The sequence below is a fragment of the Neopelma chrysocephalum genome, unplaced genomic scaffold (genome assembly GCF_003984885.1).
Source record: "Neopelma chrysocephalum unplaced genomic scaffold, ASM398488v2 Primary Assembly neopelma1_80b, whole genome shotgun sequence".
In the NCBI taxonomy this organism is placed as follows: Eukaryota; Metazoa; Chordata; class Aves; order Passeriformes; family Pipridae; genus Neopelma; species Neopelma chrysocephalum.
This window is the reverse complement of record NW_020897742.1, coordinates 1,933,459-1,945,949: the sequence shown is the minus strand read 5'-3', so window position 1 is coordinate 1,945,949 and position 12,491 is coordinate 1,933,459. Positions and strand designations below refer to the sequence as shown.

At 42.5% G+C, this 12,491-nt stretch overlaps 1 protein-coding gene across 1 annotated transcript; it reads right to left on the bottom strand.

Moving 5' to 3' along the window:
• Nucleotides 1-1,720: 1,720 nt before the first annotated feature.
• Nucleotides 1,721-8,698, bottom strand: LOC113970850 (cytosolic 5'-nucleotidase 1A-like). Its single transcript, XM_027690193.1, has 6 exons — nucleotides 8,309-8,698; nucleotides 7,893-8,060; nucleotides 4,997-5,126; nucleotides 4,396-4,518; nucleotides 3,567-3,751; nucleotides 1,721-2,628 (listed from the first exon to the last, which is right to left on the bottom strand). Exons 1-6 carry the CDS (start codon nucleotides 8,681-8,683, stop codon nucleotides 2,290-2,292), a joined length of 1,320 nt encoding a protein of 439 aa, XP_027545994.1. The 5' UTR covers nucleotides 8,684-8,698; the 3' UTR covers nucleotides 1,721-2,289.
• Nucleotides 8,699-12,491: the final 3,793 nt, after the last annotated feature.

Below are 12,491 nucleotides of genomic sequence, written 5' to 3'. Positions count from 1 at the left end.
AGCAATTGTGGACCTTAACATCAACTTCTGAACTTTAATGTCAATTTGAATTCTATGACGAAGAATGTAAATTCTACTGTGTACGTTTAATATGTGAACTCTTTTCACGTGTGCCTTAGTGCTGTCAGGAGTGACACTGCAGGAGGGAGTCCTCTAGTACTGCGTGTACAGATCAAGAACTGGAAGCTCCTATGTCCTGGCCAGTAGGTTTCATTCTTGCTGTAGGTGCATGATTGATTGGAAATAAAGATAAACATAACAGACCAAATAATTCAGCTTCCAGTTTATTCACTGATTTACATGCTTACCCTATCAAGCATGAGACTCACCTCTGGACTCCTACAGGGATGAAGGATCCCATTAGACTTTTTCAGTATCAAGACGTAGTTGTTCTGTTCAATGAGAGTCAAGTGCCAGCTTTATGTTTCCCACACTCAACCCCTCCTGGTCTAACAATGCACGGATGAAGAATGGCTGATCCATGTTCTGCTTCAACAAGGCAGGACCAGCCTTCCTGAAATTTGCAGCCATGCTTGTGTGGTAAAGGTACACACACAATTTATATTCCACAGCTAAGGAATATTTTTGAATTCCTTGCAGATTCTGAGCTCTCACATAAAAACATCTGCTAATAACATTTTTCATAATATCCATTTGGCAAGGTAATTCTATCCCATCCTGGAAGACAATGACCAGGCCTCAGTTATTCATGTCTTCCTCACCTCCTGGCTGGGCTCAGAAATGTGATACATTTTGGGCACAAAGCCTTTAGCATTTATGGAGTTCCAAGTACACCAGAAATCTGCAGTGCATCCCATCAACAACACATATTAGTGTGAACACGTGAAAACCTTTCCAATGGTTTCTATTTGTGTTTCATGCAGGATCAAGGCTTTTGCCTTTGCTTCCAAAGAACTCTGTGGCTTGGACCCAGAACATTAAAATGATTGCCTATGTTCCTGGGAGGGAAAACATAATTAATGCAATGAAGCTTTCGGCAATAACGGGACAGTTCATGCAGACAGAGGAACCAAACTTTCTCAGAGGCTAACCTGAGATTCTGGACCGAATTCCCTGAAGAACCACAGATCATCACAAGCCTGATTCACCATTTCTACTCCCACTGCAGAGCACATTCTTTTGGTTTTGTTTCTTCTGGTATAAATATACAGCAACAAAAAAAACCCAGAACAGTTGTTCCACTAGGGAGAGAAAGAGAACAAACACCACCTGACAGATGTTAGTGGTGTCATTTGGATATCACTTAGTTATATAGATAACACTGATACATAGGAACTGAGCATAAAAGAGGTAGAATAGATCTATGGTGTAAATTTGAAGTCATGTAGCAACAGGTACCTGTCCCCTGGAAACCCATTTGAGGTTGCCAAACTGAGTTCACTCAGATAACGAAACAGCTATAAATCCTAAGGAAATCTAGCTAAAGAAGCAAATAGTTCCATCAACAGTATTATTTCTGGGTAGATTGCTGTTACGACGTGTGCTCTAAAGCTTCAGCCTTTGTCCCAGTCAAGATACAGCATCTCAGATTTCTACCCAGCTCTGTGAAATATGCTGGGACTAAGTGAGACCTCTAGCTCTCTCAAATTTGGCTGAAAGTGGTCCCTTCTGGTTTGAAACATCAGGAGGATGCTGATTACATAAACTCTACCTAGGAACCCCTAAACCTCTAAAACCTCTGCATAGAAAAATGACAATGTTCTGTAAAGCCAGCTTTATTAAGGTAAGAAAACAATATAGAAAAATGTGTAAACACAAGATCAAGTAAGCTAACGTTTTACTGGAAGCTGAAACCTTGTGGTGACAGACCTACTGAACACATATTTAACAAGCAAACCACCAACAGGTAAACAGCTACATGTAAACTGTGTTTTTGTGAATTTCAGAAATGGCTGTCAAGAACTAGCATTGCAGCATGAGTTTTCTTATAAATAACCCGTCAACAGTTTTTTAGAGAAAATATAACTGTTCTGTCTCTCAAAATATGTCTCAAGCTATAAAAACAGTACAAATCTCTTCCTAATATCAAAACCACAGTGTTAGATCCAGACAGGTAAAAAATCTAAACTGCTTAAGAATTATATTAAAATAACTCCATTAAAAACTTACCTATATTAAAAATATTTCTTTTAAAGGCTGTTCTAGCCAGAAGTTGAATTTTTAAACATAGTGCTTACAATACACAAATGTAGAGGTTTTCAGACATAACTATTGGTATATTAAGAGGCTGGCTGAGTTAAGAACTTTATCATTAATGGTGTCATCCAGTCATGAAGATTTGTGGTACTTCTGAGCAACGCCATAGGGAACGTGTGCAGCTATGGTGCCTAATTTCTGTGCTCCTTCGATGTGGAACATCTGGTCATCAAAGAAAATGTGAGGCCGGATTTTCACCAGGATTGGTCCTTTAGGAGCTCCTGCTAGGAAAAGTGCCTCATCAATCTCCAGACCCCAGCTACGGAGAGTCTTCAGCACTCTGGCTCCAGAGCTCGCCGCACTTCTGGCTGTGACCAGGTAGGTCCTTATAGGACAATTTAATCGTTCGTTTTTTGCATAGAACTTCTTCTGAATTTTCCCCAGGTCTTCCAGAAAACCCTTCAAAGGACCCTGAGTATAAAATACCAGAAGCATATTTAGTATTCGTCCACAGTTCCCCAAAACATTCTTTTGCTTTCCTCCAGACTGCCATTTACAAACAGAATTCCTTTCCCTAATGCTATGCTACTCTGCAAATTCTCTGTGTAACATATCCAAATGGGTCTGCACCCTCACTAGGAATTCACACACTGGAAAAAAGTTAAAACCATAATCCTACATGGTATGATCAGTGGGAAAATAATTCTCACTAAGGCGATCTCTTACAATATAAGCTTATTACTATAGTCTTTAGTGTTCCTTTAAAAATACTGAACTGTTTTTACTAAGAACCATGAGCTGCAATTCTTTCTCCTGCACAAAAAACAAATTAATGACCATACTACACTCCAATTAAAAGAAATAAATGACAGTTTGGTTCTTCAAATTGCAATACATTGTACCGTTCAGTATTTTCATAAATCAAGCTTTTATTATGAATTTATACTATTTTGAACAATAGCAGAATTCGTCCTTCAGTTTAACCTAATGTTAAAATATTTGTGTTTTTTAGACAAATGGCATAGTTCTGCTTGGGAATAAGTGACCTGTTTCAATAACCAGAGTATCTCAGTGTTAGAAATTAACATTACCTACACAGACTGATAAAAAAAATAATCCAGGAAATCAGTACTAGTATTTCTTTTTCAAATAATACCATTAAAATACAACTGTAAGTCACTGTCTTATATATGCAGTTCTCTCAGAGAAGTGAGAGATCTGGAGAAAGGACTGCAATGGTGGCCTTTTTTATGTCAAACATGCATTTTAAAGACTATCCTTGAAAAGGAAATAAATTGGGTACTCAGCTTCCACAAAGAACACATACACACTGGGGAAAGTGGAGAAACACAGCAGCGATGAAAGTCATCAGATCTTTTGGAAACTTACTGATTCAAGAAAATACAAACCTGTGCAAGAGGCTTATTTTCATTCAGCTGTTCATGTTCAAAAAATCTATCTAATCCTTGCTCTTTGACAATCTGTTCTGATTCATCAGAAAAGATAACAGCATCCCCATCGAATGCCACCCTCAGCTGTGTATCCGAGTAAGAAACATCTTTGTTGGCAGTGAACATTGTAGCTGATGCAATGCCTGAAAATGGATCAGAGAACCTCAGTTAGTCCTGCAAAGTCATTCATTAAACCACTAGCAGTTTGGTTCCAACAACTTATTTGTGGTGACCTTTATATGTGGTGAGTGGAAATGATCACAAAAGCTAATTAGTAATGGCGGTTCTGTAACACAAATGCATGGAAGCCGTCCCATTGACAAAACTTCTTGCACATTCTTCCTTCCATTTTCACATAGGAATGTACAAGAACGGTCCCCAAGGTGTACTGCAAATGAGACAAAGCAGGCAATTCCAAGGAAACCACTCAAACTATTTGCTATTTTTTAACTTCTTATGAAACACAGAGGTCATTTTTTTAAGTCGTATTGAAAAAGATGAGGCTATTCAAATAGAAGTTGAATAGAGGTGGAGATCCCTTTCTTTTTGAACAGGAGAAGACAGAAAGGTGTAGGGTGATTAGGTTGTCATATCAAGAGGCTGAAGGGTCAGAGAGGAACAGTATCACATGATTTTATTTGGTTAAGTAAAAATAAGTGGTAAACTTGCACCGTACAAAGTGGTGCCTTTCTGCATTTGATGAAGCAGCACTACTTTCTGTGAAAGACGCACGGTATATTAATTTTTGAACAAGCTAAACAGAGAGATAAGGAAAGTCAATTCAAACCTGCTTCTATAGCTTCTTGCACTTTTTCAGAGTCTGCTGAGAGGTACAGGTTTGTAAGGTATGCAGTCAGGTAACCAATAGGGCTTTGTCCTCCCGTCATACAGAAACGTTCAATTGTTAAGCCTAAAGTGAGAACAGCACAAGGTGTGACTCTGCCTTGACACTGCAAACTTGTAAAAGTAACCTGAGAAAAGGTACACTAGCCTAGCTGACAGTAAACTTAAAAAAAAAATAAATATTCATCGTAATTTCAACGAGTTACACAAACTGACTAAAATATTTGATCAGTCCATCCTCATTCATAATTTCGGGAAAAGAAAACCCTCTAAGATGGCAGAGTAACTGCTGTGAACGTGTATGTTTAGAGAGCATAGATAACAAACATCAAAAAGTTTAAAGACTTCTCAGAAGTTAAAATTCACACCTGACGTTATATCTAGAGCATTGGACCAAACTGTTTAATATGTCTCACTTGTGCTGACACCCAAAAATAAATATCAAAGCAGCTGTTTTTCCCAAGGTTAGAACAGGAAGAATAAAATTAATTCATATTATTATGTAACAGCTGTCAATTCTACCCATTAGTATTTATTTTATTCACCATAGTGATTGATGCTGTTTATGAGCCTCACTCCCACTTGGGCATGGTTATTAGTCATCAGGACAATATCAAATCGTTCTTCATCATCAGGGTATAGTTCAAGAAGCCGGGCATTGACATGCTCCAGAGCCTGAAGGATAAAAATGTGGAAGTCAACAGACAAGTGGAATGTGCCTCCTTTTGTTAATCACAGTAGTTTTAGTGAAAGAATTGTCTTGAAGGAGAATGTGAAATACCTGATAGCTTAACTTGCTGAACTTGTTTTATTCCTTTCTGCCTTGCTGCTCCAAGTAACCATTTGACTGGTTCATTTGAAAGGAGGCAAATAAGTTTATTTTGTTGAGTTATAGAATTTAACTTTCTTGTGGAAATCCTTTTTCTTAGGACATCATAATCATCCAGAGTAAGTCAATGCACTGTTGATCATTATCACAATCACTATTAATTTTTTTTCTTGTCCGCTTGAAAATTGTTCTTGTGAAATCAAGGAGAAAGTATAAAGGAATGTATATGTGCAGCTGCTTGTTTTGCATGCACAAATGTGAATTTGGGTCACGTACTTATGCAAAGATTTACTGACACAGTTCAGGTGGTCAGCTGTCAAAGATCGTCCTTAAGTAATGAGTACAAAATCATATCCTGTCATACATGATTAGCTTGACAATTTCTAATTGCAGTACTGAATGAGACAGATTTTGATTCATTTGAGATCCCTTTACAGATAATGGGCCAACATGTTATACCCACAGTCTCACATTTTTATTTCCTTGACCTTTCATCTGCTCATCTCTCTCTGTATCCATCTGTTCTCTCTTATTTAGAACCTCATCCCTTTGGAGTAAGACTTCCTTTTTGCATTCCTTGAATGGAATAGAATTCTTTGGGATTACAGCAATGAAATCAACAACGAATTATCAAATGAATACAAAGACGGATTGATTTTCAATAAGGTGCTTTAGAAAGTCAGTCCAGTTGTTAAGTACTAAACTACAAATTTAATAATTAAATTCTGAGAATCTCACTTAAAAGCATGGTTATGTGATGTGGGACTGTGCTTAGGAAATTTCTAAGTGAGAGCCTGGTATAAGGCCTAGGAAAAAATCTTAGTATGTGGTCATAACCTACTTCTTCTCCTAATAATCTACTACACTGGCAATTTCTTAAATTATTAGGAAGTAGGGGTGAGCAGAGGAGGGGATTCCATTTTTTTGCCCATTGCCTGTATACTTTTTACCCTAAGGAGACCCTGGCCTGTGATTACAAATCTTAAGTGCTACAAGCATGAGATGTAATACTTTTAAGTTAGTATTATTCCCTTTTGCCTTCTTCGTCTCCAAGTGGAAAAGATGACTCAACAAACTCACAGTTCTCCAGCCTAATGATTCCTGTGACTAAGCAATATAAAGAATTCAAACACAAATATCATACTGGAAGGCAACAGAGGTCAAGGTGCATTTAGCTGGGCACAGCTAACAGTTCTGATTTTCAAAGTATAAGGAGTTAAAGTCAAATCTTGCTTTTACTCGAAGTGAATTTGACACTGAATTCTAACAAATCTTAAAAACTGACTGTGCTAGCAGGGCTGCTACATATAGGAAAGGAAGCAGTAAATTCCCTCGTCAGCCTATCCTCATTGGTGTACAAAGTGAACTATGACCTCATTTTTATGTTAAAAGCACCCTTAAAGTGCTTCTACTATCAATACTACTAACAGCTACGCTATATTTACAGCAGCATGGGTATTGACATAAGTAATTTTTCTACTGTGTACGTTCAAAAAGTGATTAATTAAGAAAATGTTTTAAATTCCTGAATTACTCCAAATCTACTTTTAAAACTTGAGGTGTTCTACCACAACACTGATGTCAGCAAGTATGATTGCTAATTATGATTTCATTAATTTTCTAAAATCACTGTGGAAGAGCTTATCACACACTTCTCAATGGACATAAAATTAACTCTGTACACAGCATTTTTTCAAGTCAGTTCCACTAAAATCTGCATTCTTCAAAACCATACATATTTTCAGGTCTTTTCATTTTTTTGTAATTTCTCTTGCTTTCCATGATGGAGGCTGTTTTCCTTGGCCATTTCTCTTATATTGTGCAGTGAAAGCAAAATATTCCATTTCAGCTCTGCTTAAACCCTGACTCCCAACTAGAAAGTGTATTTCTTTTGCTGGTCCTCAAGAACAATTTCCAGGGTGACAACAAAAGCAAGGAAAAATTAAAGCAGAACAAAAGGAATTAATTTCTTCAAAATTAGATTAATATAGAATCAACACTGTTATGGGTTATTTATGAGTTTTTGGGGGTGGAGGATGTTGGGTTTTGTCTTTTTGGGTTTGTTGGGTGGGAGGAGGTTGTAAAAAAATAAAAACAATTAGAGGACTATCTTGACTGAAAAAGGTCTTAAAAGGAAAGATACTTAGTGCGCCCCATGTCCAGCAGAAAGCGCGGGTTGCTCCTTACCCACATCTGGGATGTGATGCTGTGAGCCGGGATACAAACTGTGATGCTGAGGGTGCAAGTCTGGTCCCGGTGACGGGAGCAGTACGTGACCTGCCGCAGGCGTGCGACATTAGTGCCGGCGGGAGGGGAGGGGATGTGAGGAGGAAAGGAGAGGGAAGAGAAGAGGGAAGAGAAGCGGTGGCCGGAGGGCCGGGGCGCGCAGAGATGCGGAGATGCTGCCGGGCTCCCCCGCCGCAGCGAGCTCACCGCTGGGAGAACAAGTCTCGAAAACGTCTCCCCGGGTCAAGATTATCTCCGCCCAAGGACGCCTCGGGCTCCTCCTCTTCCCGAAATTTGGCCTTGCAGCATCCTCCTCGCCCCGCCGCACTCAGCACCCTCCGTTGCCCCGCCGGGCCAACCCGCCCCGGCTCGCCCCCCCCGGCTACCTTGACGAAGTAGAACGCCGGTCCGGGCTTAAGGGTGACGTTCTCGTTGTTTTGCTGGTACTCCACGTACTTCTCCACTCCCTGCTCTTGGTAGATCCGCCGCTCCTCCACCAGGTCGAAGAGGGCTCGGGAGGAGACGGCCACGGTGATGGCGTTCTGGGGCTTGGGCTGCCAAGCGACCGCAGGGTAGCGCTGGCCCGCAGCCCCGGACCCCGGATCCCCCGCTTTCCCCCGTACCCCAGCTTCCCCTCGGACCTCCAGCTTCCCCTTGGCCCCCCAGCCTTGCCTCGAGCCCCCAACCTTATCCCGGACCCTCAACCTCCCCTCGAGTCCCCAGCCTTACCCCGCATCCCCAGCACACCCCCCCCCTTCATCCCCAGCCCCGGCCTCCGGACCCCCGGCCCGCCCGCACGCACCGGCCGGGGTTTCTTGGTAACCAGGTTGTCGTAGAAGGCCTTGGCCGCCGCCCAGTCCTGCTCGGCTTCCTGCAGCCGGGCGTCCGCCGCCTCGTTGGGCTGCGGCGCCTCCGGGTCGGAGCCGCTCATGGTGCCTGGCGCGGCCGCGCTCGGGGCGGGCGGCGGCTGCGGCCGGAGCGGGGACCGGGAAGCGGTGGCAACAGCGGCAGCGGCCGCCCGGCCCCGCCCCCCCCCCCCCGGGCAGGGGGAAGGCACCGGCGCTGCCTTTCCCTTTGCCTGTGCCGCGCCCGGGCTCGCCCGGCCCTCCCGCGTCACGGCCCGGCCCGGCCCGCGGCGGTCCGGCCCTGCCCCGGAGCGGAGCAGCACCGGCCCCATGGGGCAGCGGGGCCGCGGCCTCTCCGCATCCCGTACCCCAGGGCTCGGCCCGGCCGCAGCGTTTCTGCTCGGGGGGTGCGGCCCTTCCCCGCGCCTCGTGCGGTGCCCGTGGCGTCCCCGCCCAGCCCACGCCGTTCTCGTCCACCGGAGATACTGGTTGTCAGCAACAGCCTCCAGCACCGAGTTTATCTACAGCGTTAGAGATTTATTATTTAACTGCAGCGGCTTAACTGATTTAACATTAACTGCAACGGATTCCCAGGAGATTTCTTAAATAATGTGTTTTAGCAATCAAAATGGGTGTGATGTCCATGACCTGGGGTCCTCTGTTCAACGCAGCAACACGCGAGGTACCTTCAAGAGAAAGCAATTTGGGCAGTGGTGTGGAGGGTCTGTGCAGCACTCGCAAGGAGCTATTCTGGCATGAGGTTGGGGTGGTCTTAAAATCCAGAGTCCCACACACAGCTATGGGCAGCATCTAGTACACATCTAATACAGCTGTCTGAAACGGGCCCGTCTGTCTCTGCAGATCACCACGTGAACCACAGCAAAAATCCCCAAACTGATAAGCTGCAGGAGAGAGTGAGGAAGAAATCGGATTTACTCCTGAGCCAGTAGAGGATCTGGCACAGCAGACCCACAGACTTTGCAACTGGTGGCTCAGTGGGTATCTGTGCCATACCTCATGTGATCAGCATCCAAAGGGCTCTTAACATTTTGAATGGAGACTCTAAATATTGATTTTTGACCCTGCTCACTACCTAATCTTTGTCAAATTGTCAGATCTTCCTGCCTTCATCCAGTCTCAAAAAAAAAAAGGATTATTTTTGTAACTTTTGCCCTTTTTTTTTATGTGGCTTCCTAGTGAAAGGAGGCTTATGTAATTATACCATCTGTCTGTCTTTCCTCAGTGATGTGCAGTTGCAAACAAATTTGAAAGAAGGATAAAGATCTCAAAGAGATTTAAATTCTTAAAACCTTTAATGAAAATCAACAACTTGCAATTTGTTGCCCTGCTGAGGAAGGGACTTAATTTGCTTGTTCCTCTGCTGTGTAGTAGCAAATGAATACTCCCTGGCTGATCTGCCAACTCCAAATCTGCCACATTGCCTGTTGCCCAGATCACCAGGGAGGGACCTAAAAGCAGGGAAGTGGTGGAAATGGGGAGGTTAGAGTAAATGGGAAATGGGAGTTGACCATACTGGGGAGGGGAACTGGAAATATGAGAGAAAAGGAGAGGTACTGACGGTAGTGTATTAGGAAAACAAATGTGAAAAGACAAGATAGGATCATTTTAGAGGCTGGTGTCATGCGAAGCTGTAAAAGGTATAACATAAATCTGAACAAACCTAATTTTAGTAACTCTGCTACTGATGGATGTTCTTGTTTTCCTTGAATTTTGATCCCGAATTGATCCTATTTCACTGTGGTGTCTAAGCTCAGAGCTGTAGTGTGTCAAATACTACTGAAAACACCTGCTCCCCTCCACACAGTAAGGTCAGGTCGAGCAGCCAGGCTGAGCCTGGAAAAAGGATTCAAGCCACAGAACAGCAACTCCTGGTCACAGTCACCATCCCTGTCCTGCTCAGAGACTTCAGCACCACTCTAAGAAGGTGATCTCTAAGAAGAGGCTATTCTTGGTTAAACTGGTGTGTCCACTGCCCGTGGAGAAAAGGGGAAAAGAAGAGGAGGAATCAGGAAGCAGTTCTTTAGTGGTTACAGAGCTGAACTGTCATCCTTGCATGACCTTATTGCCCTCCTTGCATGGCAGTACATTTCCCAGAGCCATGCCCGGATCGACTGTTTGTTGTGCTGTGTTCCCCACCACCCTGCATCTACTCAGGAGCAAAATCAGAGCTCCTCAGGCATGTTCTTGGTTTTTATTTCCCCACACACACCCTGTCCTTCCTGTCCAACCCAAGAAAAGAATCATCACTCATGAAGACTCCTTTTAACCTACACCTGAAAACTTAAAAGATAGTAATGTGGTACGGGGCCCGAGCAGTGCTGTTGATGTGCTGCTGCTGAAAGCAATTCTATGGTAACAGAAATATTTTGCTTGCCAGACCCACATGGTATCTCTACACAACACTCAGCTGTGTGAACATATGCACTGAGCTGCCATGTCTCTGTTCTGTGCTTGGCTGCCTGCTGCTGACATACCCTCCATTTCCTCTTTTGCTGGAGATTGTGAGCTGAGGGTCTGACATGAAAGCTTTCCAGATTCATCACCTTATAAATGAAATCTTGACTTCCCAAATGCAGAATGTAGCAGCCTTATCTACATCTTAAACATGTAGTAATGCCCACAGGGTTCCAGGAAAGAGCTATATCTTGCTTTCACTAAACCTCTTGGGGAGTCTGAGAAATAGGAATGGATCCAAAATTGAATGACTTTGTGGTTTTTGAGCTAAGCTAGAAAGGAAAGGATTTTTCTGCTATCGTGCATTAATTTGTAGGGCATTGACATAAAAGAAAAAAAGTGTGTTTCTCTCTTTGTATGTACGTTTTTATAGTAAGCCATGCACATTCTCTGAAGTCTGTTATAAGTATTCAAATTAAAAGAAGGTCCCCCTGCCTGAGCTCCTGATATTTTTCCCGTTTTAAGAACAGCCACTCAGAGAGATTGATATGTTCCTGTTCAAGAAGGAACTCAAAGTGCATTACTAATAATAAAAACATTATGTTTTTTTTCTTCTTTTGATACCTACTTCTATCTGAAAAGATGTGAAATATTTCCAAGTATTTAAAATAATAGAACAGAAGTAAGAGAAATTTTTTTAATGGAAGGACTTTATCTCCCTTTGGATGTATAGATCCCAGTAGGTATTGTGTGTTGTTATATCACAGACGTGTAGACTCCAGAGCCTAACTCTCCCAGAGTCATGTCAGGGGCACTGCAGAGTGCAATTGCATGGACTTTTACTTCATATATACATTGTGATTTTTCATGCTGAGAGCCCAAGACCCATAGCACAAGTATGGTGTTCCCAGAAGGAAGGAACCTCAGAAGAGCTTTGATGTAGCTCAATCTGCTGTGGCAAAAAGTGTAACAGCACTCACATTACACCTGACCTGCCAGATTAATTTGGAAAATCCTCTTGTTTGTAGGTGGTATAAGTACTTCTAATGCAATCCTAGAGTTTAGGACCTGGTTCTTAAAAACAGTTAACAACTGATTTTCTACATGTTTCCTACAAATCCTCAATGTGGATCTCAGGCAATCTATATTCTTTTGTTTGCCTGCCTTCTATTGATCAAATGTAGTCTAATACAGGCAGAAATAAAAAACAGTTGGTTTGTGCCAATGATGTGCATGGTGAAGCTGCATCATGCTTGAAGGCACATCTATTTATGAAGAAACCTTCACATTATGTCATAGTATTCACTTTCCTTTTTCATCTCATGATGCTCTCTAGTTCTCTTTTGGTCCCTCTTCAGCAGTATTTTTCATTCTCTCTTTCTTCTTCCCCTTCCCACCCTCTGTGTTTGTGCAAGGAAAACAAGAATGCAAAAACCTGTGGCATCACATGACAATCGAGGCCAACTGCCTTGTGTCTTCTGGCATTACTTTGCTGCTGGTCTTTAATAGTATGTTCATTTGCAACAGCCATACAAATTACTTAGAGACATAGATCTTTTGTTCTTGTAAGATGATTTGTTCCATCTCTATCATTCTGAGCATGACTCATTCCAGTGTTCAAGTGACAGGTTAGGTTACAAGGAAAGCTAAATCTAGCACAAGTAGAAAGGAATGCTACATGAGGTTCACTGACCTGTGATCTCTTTTCTCTAAGCAATCCAGTTC

Excerpts from the sequence above, each read along its gene's own strand:
- LOC113970850 (XM_027690193.1), bottom strand. The coding sequence starts at position 8,683 with ATGGGGCCGGTGCTGCTCCGCTCCGGGGCAGGGCCGGACCGCCGCGGG. Across the intron at positions 5,127-7,892 it reads CGGCGTTCTACTTCGTCAAG|GCTCTGGAGCATGTCAATGC; the intron begins GTAGCCGGGGGG and ends TTTATCCTTCAG. Across the intron at positions 3,752-4,395 it reads GCAAGAAGCTATAGAAGCAG|GCATTGCATCAGCTACAATG; the intron begins GTTTGAATTGAC and ends ATCCATTTTCAG.